Raw genomic sequence first — 23,722 nt, 5'->3', positions numbered from 1 at the left:
GCGCACAAACACACACACATACAAAATAATGCATGTGAAAAATGGACTAACCTAAGATCGAAACGTGGAAACGAGCTTAGAAATTCCCCACTCGTACGATCTTAATTAATTCCAGCGAGGCGTGAACCAGCATCTCGGTCGGCGTTTGGCTTTTGGCCCGTGCCACACGCTAGAGAATTGTATCTATTTCGGTTCGTTGGTTTATGCATACAAATCTTGGCCAAATAAATGGTTTAGCATCCATGGGCTGTTCAAAAGGTGAAAAACGAAAAACCAATCGTGGAGTGTTGCAAAAGGAAAATAAATCTTTCTACCTTTTAGGAACAGTATATAACGAATTTTAACAGATCTTAAAGATAATTCACCGGATCAGAAAAGTCAATTGAGATGAAATAAAAATAAAAAAAAAGTTGCAAGGCCATTGAAATAATGACCAAAACCATTATCATATCATGGAAGCGAGCCAACAAATATGCAACATAAGAATCATGAAAGATTTGTACACAAAACTTCACCGTGTCTAATGATTTCCATGTCCCCGAAGGGACAAATATACTTTGTAACATTCTCCAATTACTCCGTTTCATCCTTTTTTCCGGAGAAACAACATAAAAGCCCTGACAACGAGCAGGTTTCACTTCACCGGGATGATTGCTCCCAAGAAGAGAGCAAGGACGAAACAGACACGCTGCATCATATGTCAAATTGACACACAATAATTTTCGTTCACGCCATCGGGTAAGGAAGCAGCACTGCACGACCGAAAGACAAAAAGGTCCTAGTGAAGGCGTTTGGCGGTGTCGTCTCATCGTTATCGAACGGTTCAGACGAGCTGACAGTATGTTGGAAACATTTGACCTTTTTTATACCAGTGTAACCAGTTACAGCAATGACGATGGCATTTTCTGTTCGACATATGCTTCAGCAACACTATGTATTAAACATTGAACCAAACTGTCGGGAAAAAGACGAAGAGCAACTTCATACAATTTTGTTGTTTCCTGCTGTTTCATATTTCCTCGAATCAGAATATTTGTTCTAAGTAATGGAATCCGCTTACCAGGGGCGTAATCAACGTTTCAATTAGTAAGAAAGCAATTAAAATTGCAACATCCATTAAGAGAACAGAATGGATAAAGTCTCGTGCACAGTCTGAGAAATTTATTAAGATTCTCAGCAGTGCAGTACTTTCCCAGCTCCAATTTACTCTTCCTATGTCTTGAGTGTCGTGTTAATTAAAAATGCTTGCGTGCTAGCATACAGACTCTCAGGTTTGAAACAAAATATAAAAAAAGTTCTCTATCTAAAAACGTCACCTTTAAAAAAGAAAAATAAAAAATCTTTTAAAAGTGCTGGAAGCGCTACCTTCATTGCAATTGACAGAGTGAGGCTTGGCAACGAGAAACGCGACTCATAATTACGATACCGGGTACGAAGCTGGTGCTCTATGAATGCACTCGAACAAAGACTATATGCGAGACACTTTGTCCCGTGCTTCTCTGCGGATCCGTACGATTTTGTTTTTTTGCTACTCAATGTGTAGAATTTTTCTACAGACATAAACGTTCATTCACCAGATGAGATTCACATTTGCCGAGTGACGTTCTTTTTTTATCCGTACGATCTTATAACACCGTCAGACACCGGTTCCAACCGGGTTTGAAGGGACAAAACGTTCGTGGTAGGACCGGTATCTTAATGAAACTTTTTGCTTAAGCTCGAGACCTTTCATGTTGTAGACAAATGAAAATATCTGCAATAAGTGTTGCATTTTCTGAAGGAGAATGCTTCATGCTTAGTTTACACGGTGCGCAAAAGACTGAAAATACACGCAAAAATATCAGTTTTGCTGTCACTTGTTTTCGTTTTGTGTAGACATTACTATTCGCGAGCTCATCCAAATAAAGCACATTTGATGTTGATTTGAGTGTTTCACTGCAAAAGTAATGCGTTTTTTGAAAATCTATTTTTCACTTGCCCACCAAAAACCTTATTTTAACAGTTGACTGACCAAGTGACAACATTTTGCTGTTTGCAATGGTTGCTTTGCGCTTCTTGTAAACTTGCCATCGGAATTCAGAGAAATATTCTACTTCTGCTGATTGAAGATGCTGATTGCAAAATTTGGTTCGAAACGAGACAAATAAATAAGTTTTGATGTCAACCAAAAAGTTCAACAGATATAATAAACGAATAAACGTAAAGCGATGTGTGAAAATCGAGGAAAATTGCCGTGTATCAATGTGGTTCCATAACCAGATTTCACAAATGCTCAAGAATGCCTCAAGAATATCCGATTTCATGAGAATCAAGTGACACAAAGCGATTTGGAATTCGGAGAATCGAATTGTCGAATGACAGGGCACAATGTTAAGAAAGAAACGATAAGCGGATATTTAAAATACACTTTTTTGCAACATAACGAACACAGCTCCGCATATTCCAAAGAACCCATTCTTGCCAGACGGTGCTTCAAATATCAATTTGAAATTTAAGACGTTGTAGCCATATGTGCGAGGGAATGAAATGAAAGCGGCAACAAGATGACATGTGCTTTATGGGATTGGGCATCGTTTTCCTACCTCCTGCAGCACCGACGGCAGCGTGCCTCCCTCGCTGAGCCGTCCCCAGCCGGTGACGGTGGCGTTCTCCCCGATCAGCAGATCGTCCGTCGCCGGCAGGCAGATGGGGCTGATGTGGGGCGCAAAGACGAGCGGCTGCTCCAGCTTCACCAGCGCCAGGTCGAACTCGTACGTGAAGAAGTTGTACTTCGGGTGGACCACCTTGCGCGCGACGCCCCGCTCGATGTACGGCAGCTGCTCCTGCACGTGGGAAAAGTCGTACTCGCCCACCCGTATCCGGATCTGTGACGTCAGCAGGCTGAAAGAGTGACGCCCGGGGGGCAAAGGTGGACAGGTGCAATTAGTGAAAAAGCCGCACGGGTCATCCGCTCGCCGCCGCCGGACTTACTCGTCGACGCAGTGCCCGGCCGTCGCTATCCAGTTGTCATTTATGACAGCTCCGCCGCACCGGTGGGTACTCGAGAAGCCGAAAAAGGACGTCCGGCGCACCGACACCTGCCAGGGCCAGCGCCCGAAGGGAGCGTTCTTGCCGCCCACTATTCTCGTTTCCGGTCGGCCCATCGTTTGAATGCCGCACTCTGTTGTTCGGGAAGAAAATCGAAATCAAATCGCATGAGACGGACGGGAGAATCCAATCAGGCGCGCCCCAATCAACGGGCCCATTATGTTTGACCCACTGCCGGACTTACCAGCGTTTCTTGCTGCGGAAATGGTGTACCGTCCCGGGGCCGTCGTGTAGGACGCTAAGGACGGCGATACTTCATCGACGTCAATCACAGATGGTGACACGGGTGCCGGGGGACCTGTTGAGCTGCTGGCGGCGTCCGTGCTGGTCGGCCTCGCGGTGGTGCTGGTGGAGGTGGAGGTCGACGTTGTGGTCGTCCTTCGGGTGGTGGTGGTGGTGGGCCTTGGTGTCGTGGTCGTGGTGGTGGTCGTGGTCGTCGTCGTGGTCGTGCTGGTTGTGCTTGTGCTGGTACTTTGCTTGGTCGGCTTGGCCTTTGAACATAAAAGAACACGTTAAGCTCACACCCTACAGCTTTCTGATGCTTAAGCTCTACCCCGCCAACATAAGCTGCCATTCGCAGATTGCAGTCAGAACAGATTTGACCTACATTTCATTGGTCAGTCAGCAAAATATTCACAAGCCATTATAAAACAATAAATTCTCCAAAATATATAAAATCAACGAAACCTGAAACTCTTTTCCAGAAAAATAAACAAAGGTTTTAAAGAGCTGTCGGTAGTAAACGGTCGCCTCGAAATCCAGATCAGTTAAAAAAGAGGTCGAAGCAAACCATGTGAAGAGAAAAAGACTGTGGGAATATTTTTGACAGTTGGTTTGAATTTAGTATATTTCACTTACTGAACAAGTAATTGCGGCGTTGGGTGGAAGGTTACACGTGAGAAAAATCTTCACACTTGATTGCGGCCATATCATAGCGACCAACAAGATCCATATCCCATAACTTTGCACCGAGGAGCACTTTTGACTACTCGGGATATTACATATTTTACGACACTATCCGCGAGGCCATGTGTTACAACTGAAACACTATGATCCAGACATCCAGGTTACCTATTTCGTCTAAGATATTCTTGGGAAGATCTGCTACATAATGCAAGAATGTTTGAAAACAATTTGTAAACCAACTGTCAAACCAACATTTGTAAACCATTGTGGTGCAGAAAATAGCTTTGCATCGACCTCTGTATTTACTGTTTGTGTTCTAAATCGACTAAATTGATTCACTTGCGTTTTAAATTTAAAGTAAAACAAGACAAATATACCTCCCCTGTACGAGAGGACTGACAATCCACGTATACAAAAGAATAAAAGTCTCTTAAAGGGCAAGCATGATCAAGAGGTCGTTACGTCAAGAAGAAGACATTGCACACTAACAATATGGTGCAATTACTAAGTGTGAATTTTATAACATTGTTTTCCATTTTTCAAATCGCGAGTTAGAGAAAACTATTCCAGAAAAATATTGCAAATTTTCAGAAGTTAAACAAATTAAATTTCAACAAAATATCCTACCGATGGTTTTGGTTTCAGTGCGGTGCTTTGAATGTTGTTCGAGATGGACAGGATCGGCTTCTTGGACGGTTTGTTCGGCTTCGGGGGCTTCGTCCGCGTGATGAAGCTCGGCTCCGTCGTGGCCTGCCAGTGGGTGGTGAAGATACCTACCGGGCAAACGGACGTCGGAATTAGAAGCTGTTCAATATAGGGAACCTATCGTACAAGGCGTCACTCTTACCGGTCGCTACGCTGGCCGCCATCTCTTGGTCCGCTCCCGACTGCTGCTGTTGGACCGGGGTCGATAAGGTAGAATGTTTATTTACAGTGCCCTCTGTTGGCTTTTGACTAAAGTGATTGCTGCCGGTGACGAAGGAGCCACCCCCGCTACTAACACTACTGGAACTACTAATGCCGTTGTTGCTGCTGCTGGTGGAAGCATGGCTAGGCTTGTTATGGTGATAGGTGTGGTGCAGATTCGACTGCTGGTGGAAATTATGCGACGGTCGTATCACCAGCGTTCCACTGCCGTTCGGTCGATAGATGGTTGTGTAGCCGTTGCTACTAACGAAAGTGCTGTTTTAGGAAGTTCGAAGTTCAGGTTTCACGTCGTCGGGTTCCATGGCAGAGGGGGGTTTCCGTTGGCGGGGTGGTGAGTTGTCGTGTGCGTGAGTGGGAGTTTTGACCACAAACCCAGAATGATCCGAACCGAACCGAGAGGGGGGAGGAGGAAACGGTAGATTAGGTCAGAAGGCAATGGATTACGGTGCGTTACTCTTGTTGTTATAAGTTTAAGGGTTGCGCCTCCGGGGCAAACAAAGCTCCTGGGGATGGGGGAGACCTTACCTTGGCTTCGGAGGCTTGTACTTGCCACCCGTCGAGGACGGCTTGGGCCGGTACGTCAGCGTCTGGTGGTAGTTGTGCGTGTTCTGCGGTATCACATTGTCGGTTAGGTTGTGCGAGCAGCAGGACCCGAACATGAACTGATCCATGCACATGCCCACGTGCTGACCCTCGGACTTGATGCATTCCCAGACGAACATGCACGTGCCCTCGATGCCGTTCACCGCGCACGGGTTCGGGTTGATCTTGTAGTGGTTATGGCCGGAGCCTGCCGATGCCGCGCCCACTGCCGCCACTCCCGCCACCGCCGGGGCCCGCTCAGCGATCCAACAGCAGGCCGTGAACAGTAGAATCGATGCCTTCCATCGACTCCACATGGTGGAGATTTTTAGATCTGCAACAATATGCGAGAAATCAAATGGACTATATGAAAATCATGGTTTTAAAATAAAAGATTTATTCCGTAAATATCCAGCTTCTTCCCTAGCAGCTAAGGGTTAACGGTTCAATCCTAGAGTCCCACTCGCGACCCGAGATCATTCACCATTTTTGGTCATCCCTAAGCGATGGCGTCATGTTGTTCGACCTTTTTCTACCGTCCTTCGCGGGAGTTCATACGGAATCAACAAGTTGCGTAACGTCTCCCCATGCGCCCGGCTTGTGTTTCTCTTTCTCTAATGCGGCGTTAGAGCGAGAGCTAAAAATACAACAAAACATGGCCTACCGTGGGTCCCTCGTGGGGTTTGTTTACAATCAACCCCGGGGGGGGGTTGGAGGTGGACACAACGAACCCTTCGTGATGGCGCTCGACAAACCATATCTTCCGTCGGCTTCTGCTGCATTCGTGCTGGGGTTTTCATTCACGCCAATGTGGGGACAATATTATGCTACTAGCATAATAAGGGAGGTTTTTTCTGTATACTTTCCAGAGCATATAACTCTCACCACTCGATGCAGCTGCTCGGATGAACCGCGTTTCGTGGAACCGCGCGGTTCAGAATGAACGTGTCTGAGAGCCTTTTCTTGTGAATGATGCAGCGTTGGGGAACACCACGCGGTCATTTCACCCCGACGCCATGTGTTGGGATGCGCGTGGTCGACCGAAATTTCTAGATATTTCGCGTCGTTTGTTTTTTTAAATCAAATTTGTTTTCGGTTATGCCGGTTCCAGAGGTTCAGCAGAGAAATGCATTGCCAAGGGCTGACGCGCATGTCGAGACAAAAAAATAAACAGTCCCTGTTTACTGCTCAACTTCTATTCCCGTCGCGTATCTGGACACAGGAAACGGTGCCAAACAATTTTTTGTATCTAGAGCACGGTGTTGGGAAAGTATTCTATTTTTGACCTCCTTTTTCATGCATATAGTAAAAATTGAGAAAAAATGAATACAGGTCGTATGATAATGCTAGTGACACACGCCAATAAAAGTACAGCACGGTTTCAATCGTATCTTAAAAGGCACAGACGGATAATAAAGTGGTTTATCATTATTTATGCATACTACGCAGAGTATATGATAATTTTCCCACATACACTTAAGCAAAACTATATCGCAATCATCGCAATGGAAATTATATACGCCATCTGTTGCATCGTTTCTGGCTCCCATCCATAGAAGGATACGGTTGAATCGATTTTTCTAGAATATTCGTAGATGTTTGTCCTCTTTCGAGGCTGTTAAAAAATAAGAAAAATCGTACAACATTTCATTTTAATCTGCCGTTGTGCCGAAGCATCAAATGCAATTCAAATTGGTTTATAGCCGCATTAGTTATATGTTCTACGAACAAGCCTATCTTTATTGCTTTTAGCAAATTACGGTAATTGTACGGGGTTATTATTATTTTATTTGATTGCGATGACATGTTATCGATTCGTACGATGCGGTGTATAAATCTTTCCAAACGAAGCGAGGCATAATTCACTTCAAATACTAATGACCTCATAGATTCATGCTACTATTCATAATTGCCACTCCAAGTAATGTTCCCAGAACGGTTGGTGCTACACTAGCCGTTCTTCATCTGACGTGCTGCACCGTTAACAACGTCCACCACTGTCCGTGAGTTCCTACGCACCGCACAACGCAGGTCAGCATCAAGGCCCGTTTCCTTGGCAGCAGCACGCGCGTTTTCATCGATTTGTGCTGCAAGGGTATTGTACTCTCCCGTAAGATGATGCCTCGCGGTCTCCAACTCGCGGGGAGCTCGTCTAATCGCGTCCAACAACGCACCGCTGCTGAACACAACTACCACCATAGCTACGGTCCATTCGAGCACAACCTATATACATTGGCCGGTTCCGAGCCGAGCGCGCTCAGTTGAGCAGTGGAACTCCCCAAGTGAACAACGCCCCAACGGATCGCGACCGCGCGGTCATAGTGCCTTTTTCTTTCCCCCATTGTGCAAAGTGCCAAGTAATAGGAATAATTGGTGTCGTTAATTAGCCGCCACCCGATTGTGCACGTGCCGAGACAGTTTTGTGACCTGCCGAGTTGTGTAAAAATTCTGCATTTTGAGGTGCCTTCGAACCGCTTCACGGTAAACCCTTCACTGCAAAAGCCGGACCGAGCGGTTGGTTTATGCAAAGCGAGCAAATAAAGAAACCGGTTCGCGTCAGCATCTGAACGCGAGCAGCTGAGTCGCGCGATCGCACACACAAAGCGAAGGGAGATAAGCAACGCAAAGAAACAAAAACTAAAGTGTCGTCTTACGAGACGCGTCTACGCACGGCTCAGCAAAGGGGGCAGCCCTGCAGCAAAAGGAACGGAACGAAGGTGAGACACATTTAGTGCGCGTGCTTCTTGGGGCGAACGATCTTAGGGAGGCTGTGGAAGTGGTTTAATTTGTGGTAAAAAATTCTTTGTTGCGTTCGTCGAAAGGCGAAACATAGGCGTGGCGAATTAGAGCACTGGTCTTATCAACTGCGCCGAAAGTGTGCTCAATTTCTTTTTCCATTCCCGTTGAAGGAACTGTTAGTCCGGAGAGGAAGGAGCCGTGAATAAATTAAATGTCTAAGTAAAAACAACATCGAGGAAGTGCGACGAAAGAAAGTGAGCAACACTGAGGCGATGGAAACAGGCAACCGCTACATCGAACGACGCTCTCTCGCGCAGGAAGTGTTCGTGGTCGAGTTCAAGCGTTTGAATCTTCACCAACATTTTATTTTTGCGGTAGCAACTCGGGCGGAACACAAAGAGGGAGACCGGACGACCACGCGCCGTACGCGTTGTTGTTGCTCAAGCAACTGCCACCCTCCGCCCCAACACATGGCCAAGGGAGGGTAGTGGAGTCCACATGTGTCGATAGGGGGAAGCAGCATCGGACAGCGGGACTACCGCATGCTTTCCGCGTGCACAGTTGAGGATGAGTCACGGCATGGAGCTGACCGTCCGTTGCTACACGCCCGTGAACATCGACCACCGTTGGCAGCGTTGGAGAAAAACAGAACAAAACAGGCCCTTGCTTTCCTCGCCGATACAAACAAAGCCAAAGTAACGGCAACAAAGGGATAATTGGCTAAAGACACCCTCGACGAGGCAGCGGGGGGGGGGGGAGGGTGCAAGTGAATGTTAGAGAATTAAATCCGCGACCCCACCTAGCGTGGACGAGTGTTTGGTTCCTCTTTTTTTGCGAGTGTACCCATCCAACTGCACGACATAGCAGCACAATGTTCGACTAACCCTTCGATGGGCAGCGGCGAGAAAAGATTTGAAAATATTTCTTTCCAAAAAAGATATCGCCGATGTAAATTTCATTAATTTCGAAATGAGGTTTATTGTAATTGAAATCAATAAGATAATTTTCAATAAGATAATATTATGACCATTAAGGGTTAATGAGGAAAAATGATATCATGTCTGGCAGATAATTTTCCAAACTAGCCAACCGTTTCCAGTTCGTTTGCCGTTGCGTGTTGGAAGGTTATTTGGTTGGGAAAAGTTAACCGTTTAACGCACTCCACTTTATCGCAACATCGTTTTCACGAGCTCGAGCGTGTGTTTTTCCGTTTGCGACCGTCGTTTGCCGTACAGTTCGACGTACGCCAAAAATGGGTGAAGTGTTTAAAAAAACACAAGGACATTCAAAAATAAATTGTTTGCGTATTTAAACAAGAAAATAAATACTGATACTACAACAAGTTTTAGAACAACCGTACAAAAAGGCACACAGCTGTATGCTTATGTATGGATTGACGAGATGATGATGCGATGTTTAATAGTTGGCACCGATCGGGTAGCGATCATTCTTGATAAATCAAAGAATACACAAACGCTCTCCTGGCGAATTGTAACGGACATGATAATGAGTCTATCGAGGCCGCCGCAGCCACAATTATCGAACGCTCCATAAAAGCCCCTTACGTCACAGAACATCACCCCACCGATGTCATGTGCCATCGTTTGGCCGGGAGTTTCGTAACGAAACCCCCCAATATATATGTACATCGCGGGAGGCTCGCACACGTCAGAACGACGCGACTAATTTGCATCTACTAACGTATGGTTTCTTGTATTTTTCCCCTTTTTCTAGCCGGGCTCAGAATAAAAGCATCCTTCAAGCACGGTGGACGGCCATTGGTCGACCGGCAGGCTCAACGGTCGTGGCCACCGGAAGTGGAACCCTATCTTCAAAGCAACGGGAGAACAATCGCGGTGACACGAGGCCGCCAGTGAAGTGCCTTGGAAAACGTGACTACGCAGCCTAAACGAAGCGGAAGTATTGTCGAAGGATCGTTCTGCACCAAAGTGCCCAGTGAATCAACGTTCCATTCTGTTCTCGTTTCGCACAAGAAAGGAACAATTCAATTGTAGAACAAACCGAGGGGTGTGACCGAGTTAGCGCGTTGATTGTGTTCTTTATTGAGTGAAATTTATTCCATCACGCGAAGAAAGGGGAATTATTGGACGCAGAGGTGAAGCAGGGAGGTATCGTTCGCGGGCAGGCCACATTCGTCCAATTTGTCTGGCCACCGAATTTCCCACAATTGGAGGCGTGCCCAGCCGTCGAAACCAATCGTCAATTAGCGGAGGTTAACTGGCGCGAATTCCAACCGTTTCGAGCACAATTCGAAAAGTGTCAAGTTCGAGAAAAGAAGCGAATTATTTTACATTATTGAACATTGGCAGAGAGTGTTACCTTAACCCTTTGGGAAGAAATTGTTGTGGAAAATCGAAAAGATAAAAAAAGCGGTGAGCGACGAAACGTAGTCTCCAACCTAGACATTGACTTGACGACAAATTGTTGTGTTTGCTCGACGAAAATAGAAACATCGCAAGCCCTTAGTGAGAAAAAAATGGCCCCAGCAACCGGTCGGTTTCGTCATACGACGGGGAAAATGTGCCCCGTGCCGCTCCTGCTACTCCTCCTCCTCCCTCTGGCCACGTTGCTCGCCGTCGCAGACGCTGCCAAGATACTGGCAATCTTCCCGGTGCCGCTGAAACAGCATCAACTTGTCTACCGACCGCTGCTCGAGGAGCTTGCCCGGCGCGGTCACGACATCGTGCTAATGACAACGGATCCGCTCGACCTGCCACCGAAGGGCACCGGAAACGGTACGCTCGCCGACCGGATCGAGCAGATCGATCTCGGCTTCGCCTACGGTTCGCCAGCCCTGGAGCAGCTGCACGTGGACGGGCTGGACGGGCGCGACATGCTGCGGAACATCTTCGACGTGATGCGCACCATCTCGGCCGAGGAGTTGCAACATCCGGCCGTACAGCGACTGATCAAGTCGGCCAGCTCGACCGAGCCCGGCAACCGGTTCGATGTGGTCATCGTCGAGTGGTCCGGCGTGACGCTGATGAACGCGTTTGCGGAACACTTCCGTGCGCCACTGGTTGGCATCGCGAACGGCGGGGCGTACATCAACGCACACGAGGCACTCGGCAACCCGAACCACCCGATCGGCTATCCCAGTATCTTCATGCCGTTCAGCGAGGATCTGAGTCTGCTGCAGCGCATCTCCAGCGTACTGTTTACCGTGTGGTACAGGTAAGTCATACGCTTACTAACAACATACGATGTCGACGAGAGGCAGGTGATATGCGAACCAAACCCAACGAGCCCCCCTTTCGCACACCAGTGGTGGGCAATTATCGCTGTCTAGAATGAATTATTCAACCCTGACATCGTAAAGTAAAGGCGAGGGAAAAACCAGCAAACCTGCAAGGAACCGGGTCGGGTGTTGGGGGCCTGCTTGGGGCAATTATAATTGAGCAACCAGTCGTTGTCCCTCGTGCTGCTGCATATGTTTCACCACTCGCTCCCACCTTACGATGTCTGCCCTCAAACGATTTTCTCACCCTCGTGCGCCGAACGTGCAAATGTGCAAGTCAGATGCAGCAGTCATAGATCCGAACGAAAGTAAAAGTGAGCCCGGCTGTAACCAATAGCTGTCTCATTCTTCTGCCGGTACAAACTGTGCTACAGAAGACGTTTTTGACACAAAAGAGGCTTTGAGTTTGTTCAAAATAAACGAACATTCTGGACCGCGGAAGTTTGCCTGGTTGGAAACTTGAAATGCGTGAATAAACACCCCAATTTCGTACGTTTCTCGGGGGTTCAGCTCACACGCAACACTTCTAGCTTCCTGGAATTGCGATTAGTTGAACCGCTGCTCCTAGCTTGGTTTTCCATCCACTCGGAACGGGCTGTCACGTCCGGTGCATATCCGGTTGTTGCACTTGAGCATGTGGTGCGTTTCTAGAAGCTGATATTTTCTCGATTCATTGTAGAAGGGCAACTTGTTGCGCAGGGTTTCGTGAAGTATATTGCATGACGACTGGAAACCATGTCAGTGCGTTGTCCAATATTTAAATCATGACCCTGATTTGACTTGAGAGTTGCATGCTAGATAAGTGGTCAGTAACGTCCTTTGTATTAGCAGTTGAACCTGTTATTGATAATGTTTTTTTTTATTTTTGTGAAGTAGTTCATTTTGACAAGATTAAATTTATGATGTGTGTTCAAAAACAAATATCCATTAGTATCTGCCCAACAATGAATCAATCAGCACATTTCAAAAACAATTCTAACGTATCTCTTACTTAATGGATATATCAATAATCGACCTTACAGACAGTAGGTTACGAGACAGCAAATTCCCTTCTGATAACAAACCAACCGTCCCGCACGATGAACTTTTGGCCCAGTTTGTCCCTCCGGCAGCATACGGTAGATGATAAGAGTTCAGATTGCTTTTATCAGCAAAATAAAAAAGAACTCATAGCTTAAAATCAATTCTGTGACATTTGGCCTTGATTTGTGCAGACTTTTGACAACCTTTTAATACACGATTAGATTTCATAACGTTCAAACTACGTCGCAATGAAGAAAATAATTACAGCCGAACCTGATGACGTAGGTGAATTGAGAAGCAGGGCGACTGATAAGGGCGCTCCCATTGGACAAACATGTTTTTCGCATAATATAAACGAGTGGCAAAGTAGCTGCTGGTGGTAATGGCGGTAGCGATAAGAAGCTGACGCCGAAATGGGTCTTGGTTTGCCGTAGAATCCTCTCCGTTGCTATCAACCTATAGCCCAACTAACCTTTGATGCCTTTTTGCACTGCTTTCCATCCTTAGATTCTATTACTACACGGAAGAGATTCCGGCCCAGAACGCGATCGCGAAGAGCAACTTTGGCGAGCAGATCTCGGATTTGCGTCAGATCGAACAGAACGCCGACCTGCTGCTAATCAATGCCTTCCAGCTGCTGGGAAATGTGCGCCCGGTCGGGCCGACGACGGTACACCTCGGAGGAATCCACCAGCGGCGTGTGGCCGAACCGTTGCCGGAAGATCTGGCCCTGTTCCTGTCGCACTCGGACGGCCCGGTCGTGTACGTCAATCTGGCCGTGACGTCAGTCGGAGCCCGTGTCGACAAGATCATCAAAACGCTGGAGCGGCTCGACCTGGCCAGCGTTTGGGCACTGACCGAGGACAGCGAGCTGATTAACAGCACCGGTCGGATCTACCAGTCCTACAGCGTCCCGCAGGAGGCTGTCTTGGGTAAGTAGTCGTTGTGTGTGATTAGCCACACTTCATTAGCCCCTTATTCTTGACGTCATAGATTAAAATATGGTTTGAGGACAGCTTACTCTGACGATAAAAATCTGTTCTGTCTTAGAAAAGAACAAAAACGTCCCAAAAAGTTGCGACACAAAAAAGTGTCTTTATTGACCTTAATATTTTGCAAACAATATGCGCAGTATAGTTTCATCCTTCCAACAACACCTCCACACAAATAGATACGACTCAACCAGCGGCGAGACCTTGAAAAACGCACGTTTTCTTCCCGGCGGAGCGAAATGTCGAGCCCCTCGCGAGCTCTACATTGTCTGATCGCGCCTAAGATCCGTTCAAAACAACCACCCGACCCTCCACATTCTTTAAATGGACCACCGGTTTGTCTCCCTCCCGGCCGGGATGGTTGTTTTGCAAATAGAAATTGGAATAAAAAACTCATCCACCTCATACATTCTTCGCATGCTGCAGCCATGATCGTCGTGAATATAAAGTACTTCCCGGTGAGTGGCGCGAGTGGACCAACGAGAGATGTCTTCATGTTCGATAGACAAAGACCGGATCGGACTTCGGTTGGAGGAAGGAGTAGAAGCAGGGTGTAGATGGAGAGGACTTGCCGGTCTCGTTCGTTGGGGAATGTTTAGAATACTCAAAACAAAAACAAGATTAGATAGTGGACGGCGGGATGTTGGCCGCGAGGAAGGATAGGGAGGTAGATAATGACGCGAGGCGCCGCCACCTGTTCACCCAACGTCTCCGTACACTCGCGTCACTCAACTTTGAGCCAATCCAATCGCGGCACCGTTTCGCGCAATCCCCGGGGGCTTGGCAGTTGTTTTTCTCATTTTTTTTCTCTACTCAACTGTTTGCTTGAATACATTTGTTGTTGATGGCCAAGATAGACCGAGGAAGGCCGGCGAGAGGCGGCGTGGCGAGGAACAGGTTGTGATGGATGTGTGTAGAGAGGTTTACTATAGCAGCGTTGAAAATACTGTGTCACACTTCTACGCACGTGCTTCCCATTCGCGGTTCATTGAGAAATGCATCAAAACAACAATAACAAAGTGCCGGAACGCAGTATCTCGCAGCTGTGAAGGGGATATCTGCGGGCGTACACCCCGCGAGAATGTTTACGACAGGAAGGAAAATGAAGGGGCGTATTTATCAGGGGGGAAATGAAATGCATCATTCGCACAGGAGCATGCTTGAGAAAAACATTTACCCTTGATTTGTTTGCCAAATGACACTACAAAGTGTGGGGGTGCGTTTCTCGTAAACAGACTTTGTTTATTCTCACTTTCTGTTCACGATTGCGTCCTACGGTTATTAGTTAGGATGTTTTCCAATTTTGTTACAACCTATTTCTCAGGTCCTAACTTTATTTTTCTATACAAAAAACACTTTGTGTTATTTTAACGACGACATAACTAATAATTTTCTTTTCCATTTACAGCTCACCCTAAAGTGCGCGCCTTCGTCACCGACGGTGGCCAGATGAACGTGGAGGACGCCATCCAGCATAAGGTGCCCGTCGTCGGCATCAGCTACTCGACCTCGTACGAGCACTATTTGCGCCAGATCGCCAAGTATGAGGCGGGCATCATTTCGCTCATCGACTACGAGTCGCAAACGTTCGCGGACAAGCTGCGAGAAGTCTGTACGGACGACCGGTAAGTGCACTTGGCCTCCCTGCTCGAAGTATTCACGTGCCGCATAGTGACTCAAAAGATTAACACATTTTCCTCCCCTTTTTTCCGCCTCTTCAGGTATCAAGAAAACGTTAACAAATTGCACCGCCTCCTGACCGATCAACCGCAAACATCGATCGAGCGCGCCATTTGGTGGATCGAGTACGTGGCACGTAACGGCGGTGCGAAACAGCTACGCGTGCGCCATCTGTCGTGGTTCGAGTACTTGATGCTGGACGTGCTGCTGGCGGTCGGTGTCTTCGCTACGGCGATCGTGTGTGCGATCGCGTACCTTATTTATCGAGCCGTGCGCTACTCGAGAAGTCTTCCAATAGAGATGGTTACGCGCGGTAGCCGCAAATGCAAGATGCTTTAAGGATGAAAGCATTTTTTTTAGAAGCATGGAAAAACAAACGTACTAGAAAAGTCTGATTCTAATTAGGGAACCACGATGAGCGACCGTTACTATTTTTCCCAATGTCAGTCAAAAAGAAGGAAAACGTGAACAAAGAATCTTTGGGTGAAGCAATCTCTTCACAAACATGCAATAAAACACTACTAGCGCATAAGGCATTGTGATATTACATATATAAGATGTACCTGTATGAACATAAGTGTTAATAAACTAGCGAGTTGAGCTTCTAAAATGTTTATCTTAATTTATTTATTTGTATTTTTATTTTATTCCAACTTCTTGCAGCAGAAGATAGTTAGATATTATTCATATTAGCAAAAGAGACAGAAGGAATCATATTTAATAACTCAAGAGCTTGAAAACATATGCAAATAATACCACAATGCACCAAAACTTGCCTCCAGTACAAAATTGATACATTATCTCACAAACTCATCTTGATTGCCGTTCGTTCAACCATGTCCTTAAGATAATTGCATTTATTTACAGATAATAAGATAATTACCTTAAAAATCCTTGCCTCGAGATATTTGGCGAGCGTTACTAAAACGAACGTACCGTAACGGTGTAGCACAAGTTGCATACATTCAGGATTCACCAAATGCTTTCTCGGTTTTCGAAACGTTCGCAACCAAATGGGAATCAATTACTGCAGGTTTAATTTTCCATGGACTTGAGGAACAATTTCCCAAAAAATTTTAATACACAAAAGAAAAATCCACCCAACAGGAGCTGAAAACGGTGTCGTGCCAACGATATATCACCACCAAGTGCAGTAGAGCCAGTGAATCATCGTTGAAAGTGTCTCATCGTCTCCAATTAGCTTAGAGGATGGAGGGCAGATGAAAACTCCTTGCCTCTCCGGTAAACCCTTAATTTGAAGCAATCTTTCACATTTAGCTGCGGACGATTTGTGACATAAATATTCAGCAGCCAGATGCTGCACCACGATCTAAATGCAGCAGCGCGTGTTGGGCGATACTTTCGGTAGCGCTCACCCGAATCATCAGTTGGGATTAGCATATTTTGTAGCCACCCAAACGCACCTGGCAGGCCGGTTTTTCTTTTCTCTTTACAATAACAACACTCCTATAGTTGTGGTGAAAAAGTGATGGACTAGCGATACTCTACGGCAAGCAACAACCGATGATTAACGGATTAAATTAAGCCAAACATCGAAATCATTTCAACTCGATGCAAACACTGTCGGAAAGACCACTGCGGATTACACCGGTTGAATGATGTTCCATGCCTTCCTCACTCCAACAGCAAGAGTGCAGATCGGGGAAGAAAGATCCCTCTTCATGCACACCTTTACATCTTCAGTCCACGCTACGGTCGGCTGTAACGAAAGCAGCCTAGGAGACTCAGCATCGACAACGTCGAGGGCATGCAGATCAGCTTGCACCCCAAGCCTACACGACTAATCAATTTGTTTATGTTATCGTTCGACTCGGTGGCTGTGCGCTGGGGTGTGGGTTTCACAGCTTTTTTCTCCCGTTACTTCCCCGACACCGAACGATCCATGTTGTTTCCCCACGCCACAGCAGTCCTTTGCTATCACACCGACCCGCAATGATCGTGTCGAACAACATAACAGAACACCATGAGGTGCTCTACGGTAGCATGGAGTGCCCGGGGAATTCGCCGGGCCGCTTTTATTTGTTGCACATCAGATAGGGAAAAATCCACCCTGAAACTGTCTGCAACCGTTTCGATCCCAACGGTTCGTTTGCAGTTGGCGGAACGATCGAAAGTGAGAGTTGTATATTTTTTTCTTATTTGGCATTGCATTTGCCTGGTGCTGCCTTAGGACTCACCCTCGCAAACCCGGTGGAAATCCTAACCAGTTTCTCCGTTATATCTTATCCACAAGTGCCAGCCTGTCGGTGTGCGATTCAAACCAATAAAAACTAAAATGTTAACTGATGATGTCATGTACCTCTTTAAACAGCTCTATAGTTTCGTTGCGCCGAACGATTGAGCATTAACAGATTGCGCCAAGCTGGATTATCTGGTTGTTGTTTAAACGGCAAATTGATCGACAAATTAACATAATCTTGAATCGATTTAAATCCATCGCGTTGGCGATCGCAGATAAATGAGTGGCGCTACATTTGTTTTCCAACGATCGTTAAACATAAAACACGGCATAAATTATTGTAGTGTCTTATCTTTAAGAGGTTGTTGGATATTATTTTTAAACAATGGTTTAGTTCAATTCACTTTTGGGAAGTTTTATGACTTATTCACAGACATTTATACATCTGTTAAGCACTTTTAATTACTTTAATCACTTATTTATCTTGCACACAAACGCTTGTTGCACCACCAGCACAATTTTATGTAAATGTTACACTACATGGGTCACAAAATGTAGGAAAAGGGTATGTATACACTATTCCAATCTGTTACAACGTGCCGCACCGTTATGACGATGCTTTCGAACTCGATGATGGATATATATGATGAACGACACCGATCGCGGACCGTGCGAAAACCCCGATTGTCGTCGTCGTCCCCGTCGTTCGATCCGGCGACACTTGCCGACAGGGATCGGTGTACCATTTCTCTTTTGTCGCACCAGAATCCAAAGATTATGGAGTGATGGAGTTGTTTTTCCTCTAAACTTTACAGTGCACGCCAACATCAATTCCGCGCGGGAACGCACGCGAGCCCCGATTGGCCTATTTATTGCGCGCTCGGTTCGGGGCCCTCCATAAAACCTTCCGAACCTCCCGAAAACCACCGCATCCTCCACCCGCCCTTTCCGAGGCGGACCGATCGCACGATGGTTCCCGGCGATCAAATCAGCGATCGATAATCTGTTTGCTCTCATCGCGGATTTCCTATGTGGAAAAGTAAAAAGACACAAAAACCTGACCGCCCACGCCGATTTTTCGGACCCGGGTTCGCCGGGCGGCCGGAAAAAAGCGATTCAAAACGCTTAGCATAAAACATAGTGAAATAATCTATCAAATCCAGCCCCGGTTCTGGTGACGCTTTTTTTTGCGGGTGAAAAGAGCGAACGAACGATCCAGGGAACACGGTGAGGTTCGGGCGGACCGTGATCTAATTCTTTGCCCACAGCTTAACGGCGATGTATTTTTGCCTATCGATCGTTCGAGCTCCGCTCCGTAATGCATGCAAATTATAGTCACCCTGCCACAAATCTATCACCAGATCGTACGAAATTAGGTGACAGTGTCCCCTGTAGGTTCTGAGATTCCGATGATTTGATACGGTTTGCCAAAAACGGGTGTGTGGGGAGAGCGTGCAATAAACCGGAGCACCGTGCGCCTTTTCGGAAGACTTCGAGATGATAAATGTCGGTCGAGTTGAGAAAAATCGCTCAACCCTCGCAAAAATTGATTTCACCGTTCCGCGCTCGACTCTGGGCGGTTATAGCGATTTGCATTTTACGACAGGATTCGGTAATACCCCGGGAGCCTGATGAAAAGTCGCGACGCAGAAGATGCCTTGTGGAAGCGACGGAAGATTTTACCGAAAAATTACGCATCATAAACAAAATAGGAATCAAACAAGGAAAAGAAGATGAAGAGCATCAAAAGACAAACAAATTGCGGTTATTAATCAAAAACGAAGACGTTTTTCCTTCCCACGACGGTCGAGAAGGACTTGCGATGAGCTGCGTAAGGTCTAGATTTTTAGAGAGGTTGATATTTTGCATTGATTGGCATGTTTTTGAAAATTTAGTTGACATTTATGTGTTTCCTTAGGATCCGGCGCGCTTTAAACTGTGAATTTCATGCTCTTCAAATTCAGAACACGAAGGACACTAATGAGTTTAAAGCAAAGGATCAATAAAACAGAAAATAAAAACAAACATTTCATTGAAATGCATCGGAGTGAAAGCGAAAATACTGAAACGCATATATCTTATTTTTCCGTATTTTTTTTTTTAATCAAATTCGTGCTTTTGAGCCTCGAAAAGAAATTTAATGTTTCATTCACTTTCCTTCCCGCGCTTGATCGATCGAACGGAACGCTCAATAAAAGTATGACGAATGTCGGTAGATTATCAAATTCATTAGCGAAGCAGCGAAAAAAGGTTTTTCGGTTGAGGAATACGGCCTGTCGGCCTCGGAACAGGCGACGCTGACGAGCCTTCAACATTCATCATCGGGAAGCCAGCAGCGACTTGATCGTATTAGCACGTTTTCCTTAGCAGACACACACACACACACACACACTGAGCCAACAAAGTGTACCGGGGTCCTGAGGTCCGTCAAATTCGTTTCCATCACGTCGGATCGATTGGTTGATAATGTTTTTAATTGATTGGTAGAAATTCACCGCCGATAAGGGAGGGAGAGAGGGAAGAGCGTGATGGCATGGGGAAGGAGGGGAGGATTATTAGCATAAATTTTCGTATTTTACGCTGTGCAGAAACGATCGCAGCCACCATCAGGGGAAGCGTCTGTTGGAGGGTTGATCGGCAATATAAAGAAAAGAGAAAAATAATTCCCAATATCGATGTCGACCGTTCGGTCCGTCAGCGACGCTCAAAATAAAACGTCGATCCGTCCGAACCCCAACGCCGTCGCCAGCCAGAGCTTTGATTGATTTATATGGCTGCGAATCGTAAATCTTGCCTCTTTCTAACATCTCACGCAAATTCGGTCCGCGCCTCGTGAGGCTTTACATCCGAAAACGGGCATAGACCAAACCGGCAAACCGAACCTATGCGAAGCGATCTCTGTTCGTGCCAAAGCAAAAGCTCGACTTTCGGAGCATATTCTCTAATTAGCAAATGGTGCCGAACTCCCGGGGAATCACCCGCGATCGATTAGTTGTGGTTTGTAAAGTTTCCGTGCTAATTGTTTTTAAGGAGCTAAGCGAGCTGACTAAGAACGTTTGCCATGGAAGAGAGAAGGGTGAACCAGGGTGCTAAGAAGGCAGTGTAAATTTGTGAACATTTACCACCGATCGCCCCTTTAATCCTCAAGAGCTAGAAAACGTGTTAGGGCGATAATTGGTTACATACAATTAAGATCTTCCGAGTGCTTAATTTTATATAATTAAAAATGGTTGAGAAAGGAAATATGCACGAAAACAATAAAACATGAAGAAAAAGAGAAGAAAACGATAACTTACCTATATCCACCATCGAAAGCCTTTTTAAGCGACATTTATATGACCATATCAGTTGTCCTGCAGAGGAAACAAAACAATGCGTTAATAAGAAGTCCGGTATGAAACACATTAAGTGCTGTTCGCAGTAATTAAAACGGTCCTGTTATCATGATGGTCGAACTCTGCCAAACAATGTCTAAAAGGAACTGTGCCCGAGCACGTTTTCCCGTTTCCTATCGCTAGCAACGTCCCCGGTGACCGCGTAATATGTCTCCACTGATACCGTCAATTACCGGCCGTCCCTAACGATCGATGCATTGGCACGATAATTAAGCCGTAATTTTAACAAGATCCTGCGCGAAATTTTGATAAAAAAAACAGAGGAAATGAAAGGTCCCTTCGGCAAGGGTGGTGCAAGAAGGTGCACCACAGGGCCGATGGCGTGTCGGAGGTCCATCAGTTCAATCGTTTCTGCCAATGACCGCAGCATGGATGCTTTTTCCTTACCGCAAACACTGGCTCCTCATTCAATCGATCGGCAATGACCGGGCCTCATCCGCCGACGACGGTTATTCAATTCGGCAGGTATTTTTCTCCCTTTCCGGTTCCTAACGAACCGATCGAACCCGTCCGACCAATTTGCGAATAATGAAGCTCAAAGTGTACGTGAGTGTGTGTGTGTTTGGGTTTTTTTTGCGTTGTTGTATTTTGTTTCCTGCCCACAAGAATTTTAATCAACTCACTGTGAGCAGTTGCACAGATGCAGGGGGGAAGAAAAAATAAGGTAGTGCTATCTTCTGTTAGGTCTACCTCCCGGAATCTGTGGCGAAGATGCTGGTACGGCGCCACTCGAGTGTTTGGATACACGGCCGCTACCAGTGCAGCGTCACAGTGCATCTTCCGAGGCTCATTATGCGCACCCGGAGTCTCGGAACGTGTTCATCACGGGGATCATGATTTTCTTGCCAGCGTCTTTCGCCTTTCCCTATCGTCATCTCACGCCGGTTGGCTTCCGTCGCAGTGAGCCGCGCGCTACAGCGTGTCCCGTACCGCTCTCGCCTGCCGCAGATTAACGGCCCTCCCCAGGTGCAAGCGGCCGGAAAATGATCAAAACAATTATCAGATTAAACGGAAAAATTACGATTTGCAACAGCAGGCAGGCAGGCTGGTTTTTGTCGCGCTTCAACAACGCCGGCGTCACCTACGGCTTTGAATGGTGGAATCAGATCCGATCTTCCCGAAGTGTCCCACTCTACGCCCTCCTTCGGCTCCTGATGGTACGGGTTGTTCATGAAGTTGTAAGTGTTCTTAATGATGTTGACACCTTCTTCCCGGTATGCGCCAATGCGAATGCTAGGGATGCCAGGTGCAACAGTTCCTTAGGCTCACCGGAAGCGGGGTAAACACTCTAGGGAGAACAATTAGATCGTACCGAAGTGAAAGCGTAAATTGTCCATCCGTGGAATGTATGTTGATGCTGTTTTAGATAAACATCTCCATAGTGGAGGGCTGAATTTTTGTCACCAAGTGGTAAATATAAACGCATAACGCTAAATATACACGCATTATATCCAGAAAATAAAGACATTCTGTTAAAGCAGGTGATTGCAAATGCGAAGGAATCCTCTGTCAAAACGAGCATTCTGAAATGCAACAACATATGGTATTGCCTCTCGACTGCAACTCTACAAACTAACTAAAAAGTACACAAGAAGTACTCAGTTGCTGGTGCTTAAGAACACGAGTTTTAATTACTTACGCTCATCAGCTATTTTCTCGTCTTAATTAGGCCCTCGTCTAGAGGCAGTCCCTGTCCACGAATAGGGATGTGGCTAACCAGTATATGATGCTGCTGGAGACGATCGGTACTTAATCTGGTTCTAGTTCGATTTTGATGCCGCACGCCATCGGAACTAGGCCATCGGACGGCTTTAGCTTGCCGTGCCGCGTAGACTTTACGACGTGACGGAAGCGGTCACCGACTTCTTCGCTCCAACTGCAAGGATTGCATGAAAACTCGCTCGCGGGCCAATAATTACACCAACGGTTCTTTGCCAGCGAATCGGTCAGTTTTGACGATTCTGGATCACCGGAGCATTCCACCGGCGGATTCCTTCCTTCGACACAAACACACACACACATACGAAACTATCTAGAGTCGGTTGAACATCACGGCCCGGGGAAGGGTTCTCGTTCAACACCAGCGACGACGCTTCTCGCCACGGTCACGGTGGACAATCGTAATTCATGATCACGAGCACACCCATTAGGTTTGTCGTTGTTAATTTTCGTCTGTCTTCCGGGAGCGGCCCCAAAGCCGAGACACGCTGGATTCGATACGATCTTGCGCGGCCGTAACATCCGCCGTTAGGTTCGCCGACCAAAAACGTAGAACGCACGGTCGAACGGTCCGGCGCGTCATCAGGTGTACCGGTTCTTCTTCGGGGAACCTGACCGCCGCCGTTCTGCCGATCGGGGAATTCGGTTTTCGACTTTTGGCGAGGTGAAAAATGGACTGCGAAGTCTGCAAGAACGCAGCCCCATGTGGCGAAGATACACGGCTGCATACACACACACTCGGGTTCGGTTCGTTACGTACGGTTCTTTGTTGTTGCTAATGATTTCTGAGGCGGAACGGCAGATCAGAACGAAATTCGGCAATGAATAGCTTGTTAGCCGCTTAACACACCATTATTACGGTGTGTCCAATATAATCTCCATGACTTCTGTCGAGCTCACGTGCACTGTAGCGTCGGTTATGTAATACCGTTTGAAATTATTTTTCTTTAAATTTAAAATCAATCATGCTACGAGAGAAATGGCACCATTGATGCTATTTTTAGATGCGAAGAAAAAGGTATACGACATCAAATGGATTTCTAAACTCGGCTTTGTTGAATGTCAAAGTACCAGTCTTATGCAGAAAATAACTTATAACGATCGTTCTGTTCCAAAGCTAAAGAATCAGCCAAACTGTGGCGGAATAAATAAATGGTTTGTTTGTCTCACTTCCCGCTTCTCCATCAAAAGATCAATCGTACGACGTGCCGGT

The 23,722-nt window shown here is 46.5% G+C and overlaps 1 protein-coding gene across 1 annotated transcript in view; it reads right to left on the bottom strand.

Moving 5' to 3' along the window:
- LOC131288777 (serine proteinase stubble) overlaps positions 1-23,722 on the bottom strand; it is a 55,669-nt gene that overhangs the window by 9,941 nt on the left and 22,006 nt on the right. The window contains exons 2-8 of the mRNA XM_058317953.1: positions 20,692-20,748; positions 5,446-5,836; positions 4,841-5,175; positions 4,621-4,766; positions 3,272-3,578; positions 2,971-3,160; positions 2,583-2,880 (exon numbers count right to left, since the gene is read on the bottom strand). Coding sequence (XP_058173936.1) covers positions 2,583-2,880; positions 2,971-3,160; positions 3,272-3,578; positions 4,621-4,766; positions 4,841-5,175; positions 5,446-5,836; positions 20,692-20,704 — 1,680 coding nt within the window. The 5' untranslated portion in view covers positions 20,705-20,748. The remainder of the gene's footprint in view (positions 1-2,582; positions 2,881-2,970; positions 3,161-3,271; positions 3,579-4,620; positions 4,767-4,840; positions 5,176-5,445; positions 5,837-20,691; positions 20,749-23,722) is intronic.

Source organism: Anopheles ziemanni, chromosome 3 (assembly GCF_943734765.1).
Source record: "Anopheles ziemanni chromosome 3, idAnoZiCoDA_A2_x.2, whole genome shotgun sequence".
NCBI lineage: Eukaryota > Metazoa > Arthropoda > Insecta > Diptera > Culicidae > Anopheles > Anopheles ziemanni.
This window is presented reverse-complemented; position numbering and strand designations above follow the sequence as displayed.